This window comes from Hyperoodon ampullatus, assembly GCF_949752795.1.
Source record: "Hyperoodon ampullatus genome assembly, chromosome: 14".
NCBI classification, from domain to species: domain Eukaryota; kingdom Metazoa; phylum Chordata; class Mammalia; order Artiodactyla; family Ziphiidae; genus Hyperoodon; species Hyperoodon ampullatus.
The window spans coordinates 19,149,700-19,172,192 of NC_136927.1; the positions used below are offsets into that span (position 1 = coordinate 19,149,700).

The 22,493-nt window shown below is 48.1% G+C and overlaps 1 protein-coding gene across 3 annotated transcripts in view; it reads right to left on the minus strand.

The window, feature by feature from the left end:
• Positions 1-935: 935 nt before the first annotated feature.
• RIN2 (Ras and Rab interactor 2) overlaps positions 936-22,493 on the minus strand; it is a gene marked incomplete at both ends in the record, with an annotated part of 102,572 nt that continues 81,014 nt past the window's right edge. For 2 of the 3 annotated variants that reach the window (XM_079718313.1, XM_079718311.1), the window contains 4 exons: positions 936-1,259; positions 4,061-4,224; positions 7,945-8,076; positions 9,845-10,150. In XM_079718313.1, coding sequence (XP_079574439.1) covers positions 936-1,259; positions 4,061-4,224; positions 7,945-8,076; positions 9,845-10,150 — 926 coding nt within the window. Of the gene's footprint in view, positions 1,260-4,048; positions 4,225-7,944; positions 8,077-9,844; positions 10,151-22,493 lie in introns of all 3 variants that reach the window. The other variant, XM_079718312.1, reaches the window with a different exon arrangement.

Consider the following 22,493-nt stretch of genomic DNA (forward strand, 5'->3'; position numbering starts at 1 on the left):
CTTTTCCCACTTCCTTCAAGGAGCCTGAACCAGCAGACTCCACCCCTTAGTCCTCTGTTAGAGTCTGTATTTCCCTCTCGACCTCTCTCTACATTCATTTCTTTTCTGATCCCCAGCATCACTTGGTGAAAACACAAAACAACGCGATACCACTGAGCGTGAACAAGGTAATGACAGTACGTTGGATTTCAAAGGCATTCTGTGGCCAGTGTCAGTAATACGTCGCTGTAAGAAACCCAGCAGTCTCTCCCCACAAAGTTGCCCAAACATCCAGTTACAGAAGAGAGACTTTTAAAATGCAATACTCTCAAATCCAGCAAGAGATTTCTTTTTGCATATTAAATGTTAAAATCACATGCATAATTATAGAATATCTTAAAGTTACAAAAATATTTTAAAAACCAATCCTGACAGTTTACCTGCAACTGCTATAAAAATTTCTATGAAATATATAAAAACGCAAAGGCTCTTTGTAAAAAAAAAGAAGAAGAAGAAGAAAGGAAGGAAAGGATGGAGGCACCCACTGAACTGAGAGGTCCTTGATGCACTGCATCGGACAGTCTTGTCAAACGCCTGCTGTTGAACTCAAGAGAAGAGCCTGTACCTTAAATGTTTCTTCAGTACGTATACATACAGGTGAGCCAACCCAGTACCTGGCTGGGGGTAGGCAGCAGACGATCTCGGGACACCTGAACCATCAGATGCAGTTCTCCATCTCTGAAGGACGGATCCTACTGTTGCATGAACCTCAGCTACTGTGCTTGGGCGTCGTGGCTAAAGGTGCCCTTGGCCAAGTCGGCCTGTGGATGGCTCCGTCACTGAACAGAGCGGTCCCCAAGGAGGTGACTGCTTTTCAAGCACAAGCACGTGGAAGCCAGAGGCCAGGTTCCTAACTCCCCTCTTTGGATGCACCACTGGGAAGCCTCGCATGTCTCCTAGGAGGCGGTGAGCTCTTCTTCCCCGTTCTGGAAGATGACGCCGTAAGGATCCTTCTTGATGCGCTTGTAGACAAAGTGGAAGACGTGGGACTGTGGCCGGCTGTGCAGCTCAGCCTTGATTTTCTGAGGGTATGTGTCCTCTGCCAGCTGCTGCCACGTTTCGTCCACGAAGAGGAAGAGGCTGTACTCCTCGGGTTCGGCCACCTTGAACTTCTCGGCACAGAGCTGGCACACATCCTCCGTGGTGACGTAAGGCCTCACAAGGAGGGTCTTTCCCGTGCAGCCACTGTTGACATCCTGGAATGCAACCCGGAGGTAATTCTGCAGGTGGAAAGAGAGGTGCAGGGTGGCGTCAGAAGAGGAAGCGAGATGGTGCAGGTGAACCGGGGGACGCCAGGGAGAGGCCTCACAGGTGAGCCTCGCCGGGACGTCCAGGGTCAGGACACGAGGCCCCCAAGTACAGGGAAAGAGGCTGATGTGAAACGGGGTGGTGGGGAGCACAACTGAATGTCCTTTAATTCGTCCCCAGTACAAGAAGCAGGCGGAAGTCCGTTCAGCCCTGCTCTCACCTTTCAGTCCCTCTCGCAAAGCTGGGCTGAGAAATCCCTGGTTAAGAGTGTCAACCAGATCTGAGGCCGGGTTTATTCCCAGCTTGAGAAACAAACCACGTGTCAGAAGAGTCAGGAGTCAGTAGCAGGAGACACATCAACATATGTAGACACAAGAGCACACGTTCTATTCGCTTTGGACTCCTTTTTATGAAGCCTAAGCAGGGGCGATGGCGTTAGGCTGGACCACGAACTACTGCGGACGGTTGACCATCCTTCCCCTCCCGCACTGGCAATTTCACATGGTTCAACCCAACACAAGGTGGCTCTGAGTGCTGTGTGGGAAAGTCGGCAGGGGTTGTGGATTCTGTGGAAAGGCCTGGGAGATGCAGGGCGCATCTGGGCGCAGGGCGGTGCCATGGAGATGGGGGCTGCAGGCTGGGGGGTGTTTGCAGGCCCCGCATCGTGAGCAGCACCAGGCGAGCGGCTTCACGGAACAGAATAGACCTGGGGCCCGGACGAGGTACAGGGCATCCCAGGCTCCTGCCCGGCTCTCTGAGATTCTGTGGCCCTGGGTCATTCTGCAGTTCTACTTCCTCAGGAGTGGGGTTACCAGATAAAATAGGGAACGCGCAGTTAAATCTGATTTTCAGACAGAAAACAAATACATCTTCCTTTTCGAAATCTGGCCGCCCTACTTAGGAGTAATGGGGAGTGGGGCTCTCTGCTGGGGGTCCTACACGGTTACCCTGAGGGTTTCCTCAGATGATAGAAAAGAGAGCTCTTGGGAAGGCCAGTGCACCCTGCACACGGATGATAACACCGACGCTCTTGGACTGGAACATTTCAGGGCACCTTCGGGTACACACATGCCTGGTTTCACCAACCCCTTCTCTCCCATACCACCCCCTCAGCACATGGCCTCAGCACATGGTATGCATTTACTTACTGCATTTACTTACTGACTCCTAAAAACAACCTTGTGAAGGAGGCCTACACTATCCCTGTTTGACCAGTGAAGAAACTGAGGCACAGAGAGGTTAAGGAACTTGCCCAAGGCCACACAGCAAGTGAGTGGCAGGGCCAGTGTTCTGGTGTCTCGACCACTGAGGTGAGGTGTGCTGCCTCTCCAGGGTGAGCAGATGTGTGTGTCTGTGACCCTGACTTAGGAGTTCCAAGTGCAGCTTTGCTTCCTGGCTTTGGTTTCTACAGCCAAGCTGAGGGCTGACAATTCCCATCTTGGGTCTCTTCTTAGAAGATGTGCATCTCTGAGGTGAGTGAGGCCAGTGGGGAGGGGTGTGCACAAGGCATGGGCTCTGGGGGTTCTAGGTTAGAAGCTCCAGATGGAGAGAGGGGACCGGGGGAAGGGGCTAATGGCAGGTGGGGAAGTGGAAGGATGCGTTTTTATCTTCTTCTTTCCTTTCCTCCGTTCTTCTCCCCAGAGGCTGTGTGGTCTTAAGAACCCCCTCCCCAGATGGCCAACAGTCGCCACATTCCAAGGGCCTGCGGATGCTAAATCGCTCAACACGTGGACGGTTCTTCAACAATCTAAGGGGTGGGGGGCGCATAGGATGCCTTCTTGCTCCTTAGATTTATGCGCCTGGGAAGGAATTTCTGGGAACACTCCTATCCTGGAGAAAACCTTGCAGACCTTGCCTTTCCACGATGGGTGGCTTTAAACCAAATGTACCTTTTGAGTGTTTTCAGAGCATTAAAAAGGCAAAAAGGGCAAGGAAGGTGAATCTGGACATGGAGCAAATCCGTCCTGCTTAGAAATTCACCACGTGGCACGTGGACACAAAGCACGGTCGGGGTTTATAATTCTATTTGAAACTTTTGAAATATTATCTGAAGACACTTGCAGACTTACTCATCATTTCATAGACTGTGAGCAAATCAAGAGTTCCTGTGTTGGGTCAAGGTTTCTATAGCCTCAACCTGCCTCTCCTCTCTAGGAAGCAAGCTCTGTGGGAACCCCCCTTTCCAGGGACCAGCTCAGGGGCACAGAAAATTCTGTAAGGGGATCCAGGCAGGACCTGGCCCAGATGTTCACTCTTCAACTCTGGCCCTGACCAGCTGCCAGAGCTGACGCTGCTGATGAGATGCTGGGGTCTTCTGTTTTGGGGGGTGGTGAGATGAAAGAGGAGAGGTGTCCCTCTTCTCAGAGAGACCAGGTCAAGTGCAGGGCCTCACATGGCTGCTTCCACCTCCCAGTCTCCCATCTGCCACCTGTGCTGAGAGCATCTTTCCTTCTGGCTTCCTGTGTGCTCAGGTGGTCAGTATCCACGCTGGACATTCTGGAGGAAATCCTGCCCTAATTTGACTCTGTTTTCTTAAGGGCAGCAAAACTTGGGCCAAATACACACACACACATATATATATATTCTTTTAATTTAAGGAAAACAGAGAAGTGAAACAACAAGGTCAGAGGGTGGTTTAAAATATCCCTCTTCCACCAGATGGTCCGACGAAGGGAGGCCCTCGGGTGCCCTGAGCTGCGTGCGCCATGAGTCAGCTCTGCTTCCCAAGGACAAAGGAGGCAGAAGGAGTCTGTCCCCACTGCTGGCCACGTACCTGAAAGTCGTCCACTGAGGGGATGGTCCGGTTGGTGGTCCTCCGCTTGTGCCACTGCCTCAGGGTGTCCCTGGCCTCAGAGCTCAGCAGTCTCGCTGCCTGCTCTTCCTGGAAATTCTTTATCAGGGAAAGTGCTCCGTAGGCGCTGGTCAGGTAGTAGCCTCCTGGAAAGGGCGGAAAGAATGAGTTCCCCAGGGGTTTACCAGTTGGACAACAGTTGGGGGCCCACAGGGTTGGAGGTCCAGTTTGGCATTTTCTCCTTCTCTTCCACATGCATTTCCTTGAGGGGCCACATGAGAGCACATCCTAACCCATCCATTCCTGCATCCGCCTCCATGGATGTATGGCTGACCCAGGCCTGGGTCACCGCCCACCGCGGACCACGCCCTGCTTTCCCTGATGGAATTTCCATTCCAACGGGTGAGACACACAGAATCTCTATTATCTAAGCACAATTGTGAAAATGCTTTGCCAGAAAAGATCAGGGTGCTGGGGCCTGATGCAGGTGGGGAGGCGTGTGAGGACGGCAGGGTCCACCTTTCTGAGTCCAGAACCCTTTACTACAGGAACAGGAATCCACCTACTTCTGGCAACACCTGCTTTGGGGCTTTTCCTTTAGGAATTACTCTTTTCTAAATTTTGAGTAAACCATACACTTTGAAAGGAATACACAGTATACATGTGTGCTCACAATAATATGGATTCTTCAAAATAACTTCTCCCTCCTGATTCCCTTTCTTACCCTTACCTGGGGACTCTCATAACACGACATTTAGTAAAGAGTAATTTACAAGGAAAAGCAAGTGATGCCCCTTTGCTGGTGCATTTGGGAACGATGTCTTATGTTTGGGGGAGTGTTAAAAAGATTTACAACACTCTGAGAGACATAAATGTGTTCACAGTTTGGTCTTAAACTATAATTAGGTGCCTTCCTGAAACTTGTAAGCTGTGTGCTAGAGAAACACTAGGGGGCGCTCCAAACATTTATTACAAAATCCCTAATTGGGCACAGCACATCATCAATTGAGAGACATTCTTTGTCCAAATACCTATCGAATCTCCACCGTGAGCCAGGTACAGAGCAGGGGTGGGTTTGTAAAAATTAGAATCAGAGTCCCTGCTCTATAAATGTATTAAAGAAAATGGACATTGGCAGTTTATTCATGCAGGGACCAGAAGTTAGTTGTGGTTTAATGAGTTTTGTCTGCAAGTATCTCTTTCATGGCCAAAGTATTTAGCTGCTAACACAGTACCCTGAAGAACTTTCTCTCTGGTCAACAGGTGACAACATTCAAGATGGCAACTGGTCCACCATCTAGGAAATGAGCTGAACGCCCCCTGTGACTCATACTGAGAAAGAAACACACTTTTGTGGCTTTCAGGTCGCTGGCAGAGATTTGGAGTACAGCGTTTTGAGTGGCTGATTTTTACTAAATATTTTCCCCATGAACAAATCACATGATTGAGTGGGAAACTCAGTAGTATGGAATTTAAATGCCACACAGAGGATTTCAGGAGAAACCAATATGGACTTAATACTTAAGAGAGGCTTGTGGAGGTGTCAGGATTGGAGCTCGGACTTGGAAGGACTATGACAGTTGAGTTTGGGAGGGGACTGTTTCCTCTGAACGTCAAATTTTAGACTCCATGGCTCAAAGTTCAGGCCACTACGGAGAAAACTCCAAATGCTGGAAGCACAAAACTGACCACACTTTGCAACATGTGGATGCAATTAGAGGAAGGTTTAAATTTCTGCAAAACTCTAACCCTGCCAGCAGGGCTGTGCACGTAAAAGGGATTCTATGACGCCTTTTCCGCAAATGAAACTACCTGCTTAAACAGCAGAAAACAGATGTGGGCTGCCGTCCCGCAAACCAAAGAGGGCTTTGGGCAATAGGGCAGGATGCAGGGCTGGACTGGCAGTGCATCTCTGCTTGGCTGCCTCTTCCTCCCAGACTGCAGAGCTCCGGTCTGAGAGGCGGGCCTGGTCTGCAACCACGGCCGCCCGACGGGGCCACCCTGCTCTCCCAGGAAGAAGGCCGAGAAACCAGGAGACGGCTGAGTGGAGACAGGCTCTAGTGAAAACCCGAGGTTGCTGGCTGTGCTGTAGTTTTGCTAGCTGGGTCCTTGTCTCTCTCTGTGATTCCTGGAGTTGAGGACTGCCACCCGCCCATCTGTCACCGACATAGTGGCCAGGGCAGTGCCTCGCTCCGGGGAAACGATGGGAAAGGTGGCAGGAAGTGGCTGTCTCGACCCTCAGGCCACATGATGTAAGTGTATGTTTGTCCTAAGCACACTCTGTCAGCAGCAGAATGGTAATTTTCTAAGGGAAACTGGCATGCCCTTCCCCCAAAGCCCCAAGAGTTCAGCACACTTTTTACTAGAATTAAACATGATTGAAGCTCAAAAAAATCCCAGATGCATATAAAATTCTAATAATAATGCAGTGGAAGAAAAGAAAGCATGGGACAGAGACAGATGTATGTTTCCTCTTGGTCCCAGGACAGAGCCACATGCTTCTCCCTTCCTGGAAATCCCAGGGCAGAGCAGGGGAGGAATGCTCCCGGCAGGGTCTGGCCAGAGGGTCTGGCCTCAGCGTCGTGAATATTAATAAGGGGCGATAAATGGGGGAGAGGTAAAGGGATGGAGAGGCTCGTTCACAGGATGAAGATATTCATCACTGGTCTGGAGTCAGCGTTGTCCCTACAGGGACGGAAGGGGGACCCTCAGGGCTCCCTGGAGGTCAGACACTCTGAACGAAAGCCAGGCACTGGGGACTTAGTGAACGAATGTACACACTCGGGGGTGACACTGCACTGCAGTTTCTTCCAGGGAAAATCCTGGGATGATGCATTCCCTGGGGAATCCCATCAGCATGTGGATGGACCTTTTTACTCAAGCCCAGACTAAAGCTCACTAGACAGAAAACATGTTATGCAACAATTCATCACTCAGGGTCTATCTGGGCTCCAACAGGGACACATGGAAATGGACTGTTAGGATGCACAAGGATGAATAGGCTCCGATCTGCTCCACTTTAAGAAGACAAGGTCACACAAAAGTCCTAGTTATTCCAAGCCTGTGCATCACAGTGACAAACACCCCAATTATTTCTGTGATAAATGTGTAAGGACAGGAATTCCCGCGAAGACATGTGGATACAAGAAGGAGACTGAACGGACAAAGTAAATCGAAAGCAAACTGCCCAGATTTTACTCCTCTGTAGTTTTATGTTAATGATGAGCAGATTCTATTTTTTAAATAGAAAAGAAAATTAATGCTGTTTTCGTCTTGAAAACCAAATTTAAAAAATAAAGATGAAAACAAAAGACAGGGTTTTGTCTGATTCGCTGACAGCGGGCGGTTGTGCCGGCACTGGAATTATTCTCCAACGAAAGTTTATAGCTTCCCCTTGGAATCAAAGAAACCATTTCTTCTAAAAAATTGCATTTATTCTACTGAACGGTATTTTTGATTGCACTTAACCAATCTCAGTGAAGTATAACTATGGCAGGGTTGCCTTTTTGTGTGTTTTTCTGACTTTTCTGAATTTTCTGCGATGAACATGTATTACTTTTGTAATCTGAAAAATGTCAGCACGTTCTTATAAATGAACAAAATTAAAATGGCCGTTAACCCTGAAGATGTCAAAAAAGCACCCATATAAGTGCCAAATGGGCCTGGGGTTTTATTTTGGGGGATGAAAATGTTTTGGAGCTGGAAAGAGGTGGAGGATTGCCCCAAATTGTGAATGTATTAAATGCTACTGAATTGTTCACTTTAAAATGGTAATTTTATGTCACGTGAACTTCAATTTAAAAAAAAAAGAAAATGAAACCGAAGAAAAGCACCCAGACCCTCCCACTTCTTCAAAAGCCTGTTACCTTCTCCGTGTAACAGGGATGGGTCCAGGAGTTCCATCATGTACTCAATCTCTGTGTCCAGTTCCAACATGTCGCACTGGGCTATGACATAGGTCAGGACCGGTAAAAAGTCATCGGCTCCATACATCCTCCCTGGAGTAGGAAGAAAGGGGGAGACAGACGGGGATATTTTTATCAACATTTCTTCCTTTCATATCCTACTTGCTGCTTTTATTAGACAGCGAGGAGTCATGCTGGGGAAGTGAGCTATTCATAAAGAGAGATGGGTGTTTCTGGAATCCTACAGGGCCTGGGCCTCTCCCCACTGCCTACGTCAGAGACCAACCCTAACTCACAATTTCAGAATGAATGTCTGAGTCAATGAACACACGGAAGATTTTCTCCCCATTTCCATGATTTTCATCAACCTACGCAATAGAACGGAGTACTTTGAAAGAGTTTAAACTTTTTAGCAAGTGACACGATAAACCATTTGCGGAAGTGTCTACTTAATGCTGTTGCTCCTTTGTGTCTTGTTTCCTGTTGCTTTCTGTGCAAAGTAATCAAAACTTAGTGACAGAACCAAACTCAAGCAAGGAATAACTTTGTCTTCAATGTGAGCTAAATGTACTCATTCAGTGTACATTGAATAGATATATACGATTAATATCTGGCGAAAAATGTTTAGTCTTTACTGTTACTTTTTATGACAATGCAGATTCTCAACTAGGGGTGACTTTGTCTGCCCCCCATCCCCACCAGGGGAGTCTGGCTTTGTCTGGAGACATTTTTTCATGGCATCCGGATGCTGATAAACTTCCTACAGGAAGCAAGATGGCCTCACAATGAAGAATTCTCCGGGTGTAATGTCATTAGTGCTGGGATTGAGAAACTGTGCCTGAGAAGAGCAGAACCCTGTGCAGATATAATTTGGGGGACATTTTATACACGATTTCACAGACTACAGAAAGTACATTTCTTGCGTGTGAAGTATGCTTCAAAACTGCAGAGGTGCTGTTCATCAGCAATCACCAGCTCTGGAGCGCATGTGTTAACGTTTCTGCGTAACTATCTGCAAAGTGCTTGCACACGGCAACCTCCTCCAGCCATGGGTAACAGAGCCTGTGTTTTCTCTCCGCTGCTTCTGCATCAAGCGATTACACTCAGAGGAAAAGTTGTGACCATCCACGGAATTAAAAAGGCTCACCCAAGACCTGGAGCACTGTAGGACTCATCGCTACCCATGAATTAGGGTCACTCCTGCACCTACAAGAAGCAGCGCAGGGGAAACCCGAGGGCTGACTTATGTGAATTCCTACCACACTGCATCAGTTTGGAGCAAAGAAGGGAGAGCCAATGAAATGGCTACGATGAAGCCACATTATAGCTGAATGCTCCAAGTTTCTGACAGATGCTGTAAATCACCGACACAAACCCTCAGTGGCCAAAATATAGTAACAACAGGAATAATCATAAATATTTCCACCATGCTTGGGGCTATGCATGCGTTGTCCCATCTAATCTGTACCTTAGGAGGAAGGATGGGGTCATACCCACGACAGGCGCAGAACCGCAGCTTGGAAGGTTGATTATGGTGGCCAAAGCCCCACAGTTAATGAACACATTCGCAGAGCTGGGATCTGAACTCAGACTCCCAAGACTGACTCTGTATCCACTACCCTGAAGTAAATCTTTTATAATCTGGCATCGTACAAAAATCTTGTTGCCCTCCTCCGCTTACTCTTTTGGTGCTGTCTGTTGCATGCGGACTAATTTGCCAGACACCAGAGTAACACTTGTATTTTTGTGAGCCACTTGGTGAAGTCAAGAAACTGAAAGGAAGAGCAGTTGGGAATCAGAAAGCCTGACATGTCCCAGCCCCATCGTGAGGCCGAGAGCCCGGACGGTGTGGCCTCCTCACCTGAGTTGTTCTCCATGACAGTGTAGATGAGCTTGCAGACCCTCAGCAGCAGCATGACTTTCTTTTCTGGTGAATACATCTTCTGCATGGTCATGAACTTGACTTTGATTTTCTCCACGTCCACAAAGTCAGGGGTAGGGGCAAAGACGCCCAGCTCCTGTGGATTCCTCTGCCGCACGAGCTGCAAGTTCTCCTTGAGTTGTTTCCATGAGCCGTCGGCCACGTGGAAGTGCTTCAGCATGGCCTCGACGTGGCCCTTCAGGGGCTTCAAGATGCACTTGTGCATGGCTTTTTCCAATACCACATCTGCCAAAGAAAGCACAGCTACTGTGACCATTGTCTGAAGAATGAAGGAATGCAAGGTCTGCTTTCTGGGAATGGACACCTGCAACTTAGTGCATTGGTTATTGGGCAGACGCATCCGAACTACACACCCAACCAGCCAAAATTTAGCGCCACGTCACTCACGCGCCAACCTTTTCTCTTCAGTAGAGCCAGGAAGAATGAATCTTCCCTAACAGTCTCTCTTGCATGCAGTCCATACAATTGAATATACTTGGCTTTAACTGCTTTTACACCTCCTCACCCATAAGCACAGGTGAATATTCTAGAAGACATTCTTTCGACCCAGTCCTTCCCCTGAGGGTCCAGTGGACAGTTAAGCAAATGTGTTATGTTAAAGGAAGGATCTGCTAAGAGCAAGGGTTCCAGCTCCCTTAAAATATTTCCTGACGAAAAAAAATTCAGTTAAATACACATGGTATCTCGGATTGGATTCTGGACCATAAAAAGTCTTTATGTCATTTGTTATATATAAAGGACATGAGTGGGGCATTAGATGAGATTTGAATAAAGTCTGCAGATTAGATAATATTGTTAACAGTGAATCTGGCTTCTTTCACACAGATTGAATCTTGGAGACTCAGCCAGCCGTGTCTGGAGCAGAAGTGTGCTCTTTTTCACAGAATGAATCTTCCGTGAAAGTTAATGAAAGTTAATTTCACTGCAGTTTTGTAACACGATGTCCCTGTTTTTAGAAAATACCCACTGAGTATTTTGGGATAAAGGGACACAGCGCCTACAGCCCGCTCTCGTGGTTTAGATAAAAGAGAACGTGTGCATATGTGTGCGTGTTTGTGTGTGTATACGCGCGCACGTGTGTAAACAGAGAGAAAGGCAGGGAATGAAGCAAGTGTGGCAAAGCATTAACACTGGGGAATTCGGGTAAAGGGCAGACATGATTTCTTCATACCCTTTTTGCACCTTTTCTGTACGTCTGAAATGACTTCAAAATAAACATGTTTAAAGTCTTGAAGTGTGTTTCTGTTCAGAGTTAGGAAACACCTTTAGGTGTGGGAGGCATTAGTATTCCCTCTCTCTTGGAATGGTTTTGCCCAATGGAGTAGCCTTCTTGGCTGACAGTACTATGACCAGGACCATGAATCTGGAGGTCTGGTCTGAAGATGGTCTGTACTGTGAGAAGCTCTCTGCTTCTCCCACACCCACTTTTCCATCTCAAATGTTTCACATTCTCATCAAAGCTCCACGGGTAGCAACCACACCTAATACATGACGCTTGGATGTGATTTCATCTTGGAAGCCCACAGATCTGTGGAAATAGCCGAGTTACCTCTCTGGCCTTTGGAATTCCTGACGTAGTTCAGATCACATTGAATCCAAATTATCACCTATTATTAGAAGATCAGGGACAGAGAGAAATCTAAACCAGACATACCCACAGAAATCAAGGTTGAAGCAAAAGAGGTTATGAAGTAAGAAGAACAACAGAACAGCATTTTCACTTCACATCTGGCATTATAACAAATTACTTGGTTTGCATCGGTTACGTTGTGTTAATAAACTTTTATAAAGTCATACAGCATCTTTGATTTCACCCCAAATGGTCACTATGATGAAAAGTCAATCACAGCAATTAACATTGAGTGCTAGGCTTAATGTTAGGCTAGGCTCAGTTGGGCTAGGCTCTGTCTAAGTACTTTATATCATTATCTTGTCTAATTTTTACAATACCTCTATTATTTTTGCATAATACGACAATTATGCCCTTTTTACAGATGAGGAAACTGAGGCTTGGAGATGCCTAATGGCTTGCTCAAGGCCATACAACCAACATCCTGCTTTTCAAAGTCAATGATTTCTTAGTTCTAAAGTTCATGGTGTTTCATAAACATTCACCAGTTTATTCCTCTATCCAAAGGTTCTGAAGCTACATTCCTGGTGACCTCTCTGCAGGAACGAGGTCACCAAGGGGCTTGAAAGTCATGTCAATCACTAACCAGGATGCACACGAAGGTTGGCAGCAGTGTTACTCATAACAGGCCCAAACTGGAAACCACCCAAGGCCCATCCCAGTGGCATGGATGCAAGGATATATTCGTACAATGGAATTCAGAAAATGGAATTCAGACAACACAAGATTCATTCCGTGAGAAAGAGCACACTGCTGCTCCAGACACAACTGGCTCAGTCTGCAAGATACAATCTGCGTGAAAGAAGCCAGACACAGAAGAGTGTCTCCTTTAGCACGTCATTTATACATAAAGTTCAAGAGCAGGCAAAGCCAATCTACGATGACAGGTCAGGATGGCAGTCGACCTTAGGAATAACCAGGGCTGAGGGGGGCACTGCTGGGGGGATGGAGACGGTTGATGTCTGGATCCGGGTGGTGGCTACAGATGTGAACATTGTCAAGCTGAGCACTCGAGATTCGCACACTTTGTGGATATAAGTTAAACCTCAAGAGCCATGTGGATAAATCAAACCAACAGAAAACACCTAGAGACCTTGAACCCCAAGGGCAACTTTTAACTTCCGAGCAAGGCTGGTCACCTCTGAGCCAAAGCATGCACACAAATCATCTCCAAAATGTTGTGTGCTGTTCTGGGGACGACAGCAGAAAGCTCGTCATCAGCCGGATGAATGGGTCCCCTGAGCAACTCACCCTTGTCCCCAGGGAAGGGACGTTGGCCGTTGTGCCATAAACTCCACTCTTAGGAGCAAATGGGCCTGCGGAAATCTGCTAGGAGGGTTGAAACCTACAACCCATTGCCATGTGCCCATTCCCTTAAAACCCCAAATGAAAAAAACAAAAACAAACTTAGTACGTTCTTTAAAGGCCGTAATTTAGAAATAAGGAAGACTGGTCTCTTTGCATTCTTTTTTTTTTTTTTTTTTTTTTTGTGGTACGCGGCCCTCTCACTGCTGTGGCCTCTCCCGTTGCGGAGCACAGGCTCCGGACACACAGGCTTAGCGGCCATGGCTCACGGACCCAGCCTCTCCGCGGCATGTGGGACCTTCCCAGACCAGAGCACGAACCCGTGTCCCCTGCATCGGCAGGCGGACTCTCAACCACTGTGTCACCAGGGAAGCCCTCTCTGCATTCTTTTTCAGGACTTTATTCCTAACTACCTCTCTTTACCCCCACAAATCCTTAATAAACGTGATGAATAGAAAAAAAAGGCCAAATGACAGGGACCCAGTACCCAACTGGTTCTCTCCAATAGGAAAAAAAGGTTCTGCTCATGAAGCAAGAGGGAAACATGATTTTAGGAAACAAAAGGAACAGAAAATCTTTCAGAACGTGGGCTAGCTCCAAGCAAAAGGTAAGAACACATCGGTCAACGTGGCTTATAAATGACTACTGTCTGTTTTTTTCTACCATCTCCGGTTGCTTTAAACCCAAGAATAATGCTGTTGTAGGCACTTTACAGGCACTGATTTTTCAGGTCCTCCAACACACCCGTGGTGGGAGGACTATGATTTATTTTATAGATGAGGAAACTGATACCCAGGGAGATAGATGCCACACAGGTAGCAGGAGCGGTAGCGAGGATTCAAACCCAAGAACTCTGGTTACGTCAACTGGGCTTATTTACAAACATAGACACAAGAAGATACTGGAGAACTGCTTGAGCTACAACAGTTTGAATATTAGAAACCAATTGCTAACTGAATCACCCACTGGAAATACATTTTCTGAAAATATTTATAGAGATCCTGTCAACTGGCCCCAAAGCTCATCCATAGAAGGGAAGAGTAAGGAGCGTCGGCTTGGAGATCCCTGCCCTCGTGCGACCCAACACCGTGATTTACAGCAAGAGTTAAATGTGTCGGCCTCTGGTGCTGTGAAGTGACCGCCCCCCTCTTAGGAATGAGGACAGAAGCCTAACGTCTGTTACTTCACTCTGATCAGCAGCACAGATTCCAGAGAAAGTCAGACTTGAGACAGGGAACCATCACAGGACAGGATCACTCAGCAGCTCGTCTGAACACTTTCTGCTCACCCACTGCTGCCGCAGGGGATGCGAGAGCCCAGAAGATGAAGTCCAGAGAAGGCGCGTGTCTTAGAAAGGGTGCGAGGAGGTGGCCTGGCAGCCCGCCCGTCTCCATCTTTCTCAGTGACTCTGGCCATGTGACCCCACCTCACCTCTCACCGTCACCGCCTGGAACTTCTCAACCGCCATCTCCTCACCCATGGCAGGCAAGACAGAAGCAGCACTCTGAACCTGACCGATTGTCAAAATAAAACAAAATAATATTCAGCATTTTCCGGGGACTCTAACAGAATCCAGAGTCTAAACAACATGATGTCCAAAGATGCAGGTCACAACCTGCTTGACAAAAGATCAAAGATGAAGTTAGGGGCTTCCCTGGTGGTGCAGTGGTTGAGAGTCCGCCTGCCAATGCAGGGGACACGGGTTCGTGCCCCGGTCCGGGAAGATCCCACATGCCGCGGAGCAGCTGGGCCCGTGAGCCATGGCCGCTGAGCCTGCGCGTCCGGAGCCTGTGCTCCACAACAGGAGAGGCCACAACAGTGAGAGGCCCGCATACCGCAAAAAAAAAAAAAAAAATGAAGTTAGGTCAAACAGCCTCTTGGTGTATTCAAGTTCTAGCATTCTGATTATCCTTTCGAGAAAGTAAAGTAGAAGAAATAGAAGCTAATGTTTTTTGGCAAGAGGTGGGCCTTTTTTGTAGGGAACTCAAACTGTGAAATGCAAATGTTTGCCATCCCTAATACTGATGGGTGTCTGTTTGCACAGTTCCTGTTACAAGGGGCTGTACGGATGCCCGAGCTATATCTTAGCCCTTGCTCCAGCCCTTTGATGAGGAACAAGCGCCATCCTCATTTTGCAGATGGACACGAGGCTTAGCAGTCAAATGACTTTCCCTGGACGGTGGAGAACCTGGCCATTCCTACTGCAAAGAAGCCAGGAGATGGCACAACGGGCCTTGCTCTGTACAAGAAGGGCAAAACGAGCTGGTTCTTTCTTTCTGTGCTAACAGTTTCCTTTGGCTACACAGCTGGATTAAAGATCAGGGCTGATGTCAACTCAGTGCATTCCAAGCACTTTTATGTACTTCACACGTTTTTAAACTACCCTTCCACTGACATGAGTACATAACCCCTATTTGTCTTCATTTGAGGTCTCCCAGAAGTCCACCCAGACACAAAAGGATGTGAGTGGTTCCCCTGGGAGGGGAGTCCAGGAAGCATTGGTACCAGATGGGGGGAGGCGGCCAACGCCGAGTGCTTTGTTAACCAGTTACCACTGGGAGGAGATGCAGCGCAGGGGTGCCTCAGAGCTGGCCCCCCCAGGGAGGCGGCTGGGGGACTCACACACCTGCTCCCTTCAGTCCCTGCCTGAGGGTGGCTTCCCCAGGGTGGGGTGGGCTTTAATCCCCCAGCCTTTCCATCCGCCTTGGACTAGGGCTCTGGTGGCACCAGAAAGTGTCGGGAAAATGCTGCAGGTGCTGGCAGCTGGAAATCCAGCAGGGGAGTGAGTGTCAGTGGGGCGGGCACAACAGTGTCTGGTAACCCTACTGCAGGTGAAGAAGCAGAGGCACAGAGAGGTTAAGACACGTGACCAAGCACACACAGCTCAGCAGCAGCCAAGCTGGGACTTAAAACCACAGTCCAGCCTGAGCACTTACTCTAAACCACCCCCTGTCCCCTCCACCTCCTACCTTTCATCGGAAAATGTATTCACCCTTCTCAGCAAGCTGAGATGTGACACCAAGGCAGCCACAGGAACACCTGTCTAACCCTCTGTACAAACTACTTATGAAAAGCAGACAGACCACCTTGTGTCCCAGTGACCCTCGGGTCAGATGTGAACTCCAAACGAGCGGTTTTCTACTTTGCAGCCCGGAGGGAAGAAGATGAGCTTTCCAGGCCTCAGCTTCCTCATCTGTAAAATGGGACCACTCACAGCTTCCTGATAGGACTGTCGGGAGGACTGGGGGAGACCTACATAATGAGCACCTCGTACGCACCTGACACCTAGTAAGTGGGCAAGAATCACCGGTTCCCTCTGTTCCTTTCCATGATGAAGTGTATGTCTTTGATAAAGGACACCAGGATTACTGATTCATGCCTGTTTGGTTTGGTTTTTTTCTGTATTAACTGTGGTTTACTTGGTTTGATGAATAGAAAAGTCGCCTGGCTTCCTGTACAGTCAGTTCCCTGGTATTTGCGGGTTCCACATCAGTGGATTCAACCAACTGTGGATGGAAATATTCTGGAAAAAATAATTCGGAAAGTTCCAAAAGACAAAGCTTGAATTTGCTGTATGGGTCAACTATTTACATAGCATTTACACTGTTTTGGGCATTATAAGCAATCTGGAGATGATTTAAAGTATAGGGAGCATATGCGTGGGTTCTATGCAAATACTACACCATTTCATATAAGGAACTTGAGCATCCTCGAACTTTGGTATTCACGGGGGTCCTAGAACCAACCCCCCTCAGACACCAAAGGACAAGTGTACACCTTTCTCTCTCCTGTCTTCCTACTCTTCCGCAGCCCCTCCCATCCACAGGTTCAAGGACAGAAGATCTGAAGTCTGGCCCTCGGGGTTTTCCTGCCCCGAAACTCCCAGTGTCTTGTCACTACCTCATTCCGACCCCAGCTCACAGCTCAAAACCACAGATGAGCTGAGTGTCTCGGGCAGCTGTGTGTCTCAGAGCGATGGGAACAGACGGCCCCCGGCCCCACGGCAGATGAGCAAGCGTATGGAATGAGGGTGGGTTTAATTCATCACCAACACTTTTTGGTCAACCAGCTGCAGAGGGCCTGGGTCACGCTGCTGCCCCTGCCTTGTGTCGGCCCACTCCAGGCCCCTGGCCCCCGGCCTGTCACACGGAGCCTCAGGTGTTTTTGGCCACTGTCTGATTTGACTGGCGGGTACCTGGGCTGGAGCGACTGTTGAAGAGTGTGGCTCTTACCCTGCCTGGGGCGATCTGTCTAAAATGCTCTCCAGCACCTCCAAGGCTCAGGCAGCTCCAGGGATGGGCCCTGACTTGCCCTCCATCCCTTCTTCCCGCCACATCCCCACGAATGAGCAGCCCAGGCTCTCGCTGAAGCCAGCGGCCCTCTGTGCCTTTCCTCACACTGTTCCCTGTGCCCGGCAGGCTCCTCACGTTCCCAGATGACAGGGATCCCCAGGAAGCCTTGCCTGCCTGCCTGCCTGCCTCCCCACACGGCTCCCCCTTGCTCCATCCTCGGAGCTCTTTGCTGCATCTGCAACGCATGGCACAGAGGAAACTTGACCTCCCTCCTGGAGAAGCCCTCCACACACCAGACCTGGGGTGAGCTGCCTGCAGCCCTGAGCCCAAGGCCCACATGTAGCGTGTGTTCCACAGGTGACCTCTGAATGGAACTGAAAATCCTTCCTTGGGGTGGCTACATGAAAACTATGTTTCTTCTCCTTAGCCCTGCAGAATCCAGAAAGTGTGACTCTACTGATGAGCCCCTTGCTCGGGTGTGGGGCAGCCACCAGAGGCCCCTGCAGGGATGTCCTGTAACCTGGGTTTGCTTTAAGGATTGTCAGCAATGTATCTGTCGGCCCTTAAATAATAAATGATAAAGGATGCTTTATCGCTTAAAGGAAGATCAGCCCAGCAGAGACGACCAACATAAAAATGACAAGCACTGGGGTGGTGGTCGATCATTCACGTATATTTTTGTTCGCTTTGGTGGGCTTCTAGGAAGGGCATTCTGTAAACGTATCGGCTACATTCATGCAATGTTTTATGGACGAAATTCACCAGAGTTCTTTCAGTGCCTTCTAGTAAAAGGTTGTTAAAAATGAAGGCAGTGGGGGCTTCCCTGGTGGCGCAGTGGTTGAGAGTCCGCCTGCCGATGTAGGGGACACGGGTTCGAGCCCCGGTCCGGGAGGATCCCACATGCCGTGGAGCAGCTGGGCCCGTGAGCCATGGCCGTTGAGCCTGCGCGTCCGGAGCCTGTGCTCCGCAACGGGAGAGGCCACAACAGTGAGAGGCCCGTGTACCGCAAAAAAAAAAAATGAAGGCAGTGGAGAAGAGACCCATCTTCCTTACAGAACAATTCTAAAGAATTTATGCAGCCCCTCCGGCCTCAGGGAGCTGGCACTTAATTCTACCCTCGTCCCTTGAGTGTGAACAGTGCTAGGGGCCTCCTTCCGAGTTGGGTCTTCGTTGCTGCTTGCAGGCTTTCTCTAGTTGCGGCGAGCGGGGGCTACTCTTCGTTGCGGTGCGTGGGCTCTAGGTACGCGGGCTACAGTAGCTGTGGTTCGTGGGCTTAGTTGCTCCGTGGCATGTGGGATCTTACTGGACCAGGGCTCGAACCCGTGTCCCCTGTATTGGCAGGCGGATTCTTAACCACTGCGCCACCAGGGAAGTCCCGGGGGGGGACGTTTTTATACGGTAGAGATCTGGCAAGCTCGGCCTTGGGCTGGTGATCCAGGCTGAGGCCATCATTGAGGAGTCACGTGGGTGGACGGGAGGACCCTCTGGTGTGGCGGCCTCCACAGGAGGGACAGAAAGGCCTCCACAGGAGTTGGCTTCGGCCCTACATGCATCCTGGCTTGAAGACACTAGGCTCTGTTTCCTTATCTATAAACCTGAGGATACTATACGGGGCCTCCCGAGGCAGTAAGGGGGTTTAAGGGATCCTCTGCATAAAAGTGTTCTTAAACTATTGCGGAGGCTGTCACTTGGTTCTACTAAAAACACAGGATGCATTTAATACATACTCTCTACTCCACAGAGGTGGTGGGTTGTGACTTCCGGTTTCTCAAAGAAGCCCCTGGGGCTGGATGATAAGTGAGAACCTCCCGCATGGACGCCGTGTCCGTGGCGGGACCAGGGCTGGCCCTGCAGGATGCAGTCCCTGTCGGGAGGCTGGGCCAACCAGGCAAGGCTGGGATGAGGCCAGGAGGATGAGGGCTCCTCTGCGGGGTCTGGCCTCACCAAGACAGCCAATCAGAGCCAGCCTTTCTGTGGCGCAGAGTAATGGAACCAGCGTCAAAGATTCTGCTGCTTCCCTTTCGGTCCGCCTGGCCCTCCCAGTGCGCCTCACACTCTGTGACGTCATCCCCCTTTCCCACCGCAAGAGCAGAGCTCTCGGACGGCTCCCTTGCTCAGAGCATCACAGAGACAGCGACTCCTGGGCAGAGATTCTTAACTCCAGGGCTGTGAACCTTCTTTTACTTGATATGACATAATGAACCCAATGCTGACGCCCTGAAGTAAAAATTAGACAACAAATGATGCCCCATGGAGAATAAGAGGGGCTTCTTGCTGCGCTCTTCTATCTATTTAAACTAATTTTCAAAAATACTACAGGCATTCTTTTTCTATGCTGCAGGAGGTCAGTCTTTGTCCTTCTCTCTACCCTTTGTTAACGTACAAAGAGACCGACTCCTCGCAGGTGATATGGACACAAGGACTAGATCAGAAGTCAGAGTCAAGGTTTTAATCTTAACTTGGCACCAATATGCCTCTCTGGCCACAACTTTCATTTAAAAAAAAAAAAAAAAGATCTGAAGCAAAGTAGTTTTAATTGTTTAACGCCCAAGGAATGATTTCAGATCTCCTTTCTTATTCATGCTATGCTCTCTGGTGATTAAACACATTTCAGTATCATTTCTCTATTAAAAACATACACACACACACACACACACACACACACATAAGTAAATTGATGTTGTCTTTGAAATATGTTGGAATCGTGCTTAAGGATACTGTTTCTTCAAATAATTGAAATGCTCTTCAGAGAAAATACACATTTTGACAGCTATTAAAGAAAGTAAAACAATCTATTGTCTTGTTTTTCATTATTGACTTTTAGGAATACAGTTGGCTTATTTGTATCTCTGTTGATCGTCTATGGGCAATTTGAATGAAATAGAAAGTTTGGGATTGCTAACATTTTTGGAGTTGGAAAAATTTTGTTTTTCTTGAAACAAGACTTGAACACAGAGGGATTTCCCAAGATTAACATCAAATCAGAAGTAAAACTTCTTTTGCTTGAATAAAATCAAAACACTAACCACAAAAACGCAACAAGTTCTGCAAAGCGTAGATTTCACGACCAGCAAGTTTGGACTAAGTTCTCCCATTGGTTGAAAGAGACTGAAGCAAGAGTGGTGTGATGTGAAAACCCACCAATGGGCAGCACGTGTTGGGATGATAAGTGATGTCGCACCTGTCAGTACCTTACAGGGCTGGACACACTGGTGGGGAGTACACCTTACTCTGTCCATGAAGTCACCAATCCTGGGCTTTCGAGGAAGATGCCAAGCAGTGTACACACTTTGTTAAAGCAGTTGTTTGTCCCTCCATGTACCACTTTTGCAGAGTCGGGGGTGGAGAGGTCCCCACAAGGGAAACACAGTATGTGGCCCTGGAATCAAGAAAGCGCTGGCTCTCATGGGAACTCATCTCCTCCTCCAATCAGAAGAGCAAAGCTGATGTCAATCAACCAAGAGGTTCTTACTGAAGAACCTCTAAACGTCAGGGCTTCGCGTGGCAGTGCTTTAATGAGTGGTCTAAACAGAATTCAAATTCTCCACGATAGGGCACAACCATTTAGACGGGCAGCTTTTCATCGTTGAGACTGTTTATCATTTGTATGCTCACCTAGAAAGTGCTGACCTACAGGGCTGTGACAGGAGCACATGGACAAAGTGGCAGTGGGGGAGAGCGATTCGGTTTTTTCATTGGCTTTTCTCTATGCAACCGAAGAACCGCTCTCTGAAGAAGTTTAGCACTGTATCCAAACACGAAACGCATATATACATGCATTCCTGTGGTTATTTTTCGCAGATGAATGATGGCTCTAATTCTACGTGGGTTAAACCAGTGAAATACCTCTTCCAACTTCCTTGTTTTCAGGATGGAATTCTGTAAATCTAGGCTTTAAATTCCCACCTCCTAGTTCAAAGCTCTCTCCCTCAGAAGCTGTGGGGAAGGAGGACAGGACTAGATTTTTTCTGAAGCAGAGAAACCCAAGTGGCCTTCTTGAAAAGACTTCTGAGCATCAGTAGACGCCTGTTCCGAACAAATTTGAGGCTTAGAATTCTGGGGGTGGCATTCAAGTGAATCCATTCAAAGTGAATTACAACCTCCCAGGAAGTGAGATTGGTGGGAATGAGCAGACAACCGAGAGGAGATGGGGGTTGAATCCAAGCTCCCCTACCTACCAGCAGCATAACCTTCTGCAAGTCACTTTATACGTCTCGGCCTCCATTCCTGAATTTGCAAAACGTGAACAAAATCTACACAAATGTACCAACCTTGAGTTGGTTACGAGGCTTAAAGGAATCACTGTATTAACAAGTTTTTAGTAAACTAGTGAGCCCTTCATTTAGGAATATGTAAGGCAGACAATTAGACTAAGTCCATTTTCTTGCCAGGGTCCTAATCTAAATGTGCGCATTTAAGGGGACTGGTTTTCTAATAATTAGGGTCACATCTTTCCCTCCAGCTGGGCGCATGATGAGGTCCTCGGGTCACCTTCTGCTCTGGCTGGCCTTCCTCTTAATTTCAAAAGCCCAGCACATTCACTGCACTTTTCAAAACAGAATAATGGTTTCATTGGGGGAAGCAACAGATATGATGAAGTGTCTGCTTTAATGCAAAAGCTTAAAAAACCAAAACGAACCAATAAAAAAATGAGGCAGTGCCCGGGCTGGGCACACCTACACCTCCATAGGCAGCTTCGGTCTGAGCTGCCTCCACTGAGGGTAAGCCTGTATTCTAATTCCCCTTTAAATTAAATTTTAAATTAATTTTTGTTGAGATACAATTGACATATACCGTATTCATTTTAGGTGTATAACATAATTAAACAATTTTTCCAATCCCCTTAATTTCTTTTCTTTTTCCCTTGTAGAACATTTGATGTTCTTGTTATTTTTTTATCTTTATTAAAAGAAAATTTTTTTAACTTTTTATTTTATATTGGAGTATAGTTGATTCACAATGCTGTGACAGTTTCAGGTGTACAGCAAAGTGATTCAGTTATACATATACATGCATCTATTCTTTTTCAAATTCTTCTCCCATTTAGGTTGATACATAATATTGGGCAGAGTTCCCTGTGCTCCCTGTTGGTTACCCATTTTAAATACAGCAGCGGTACCTGTCAATCCCACCCAATCCCCCTTAATTTCTGATGAGAAAATATGAACATAGGCCGCAGCAGGGGAGAAGGGGTGAGGTTCAAAAACCACGGCCTTTGAACCCGACAGAAGGAAGTTCAGAAGCTGCACGGGCTAATTCCTGGCCGGCGTGGCCCTGGGACACCCCGCTGCACCTGGCAGAGCCCTGCCTTGCTACATGGCGCACGGATGCCTGCTTCACT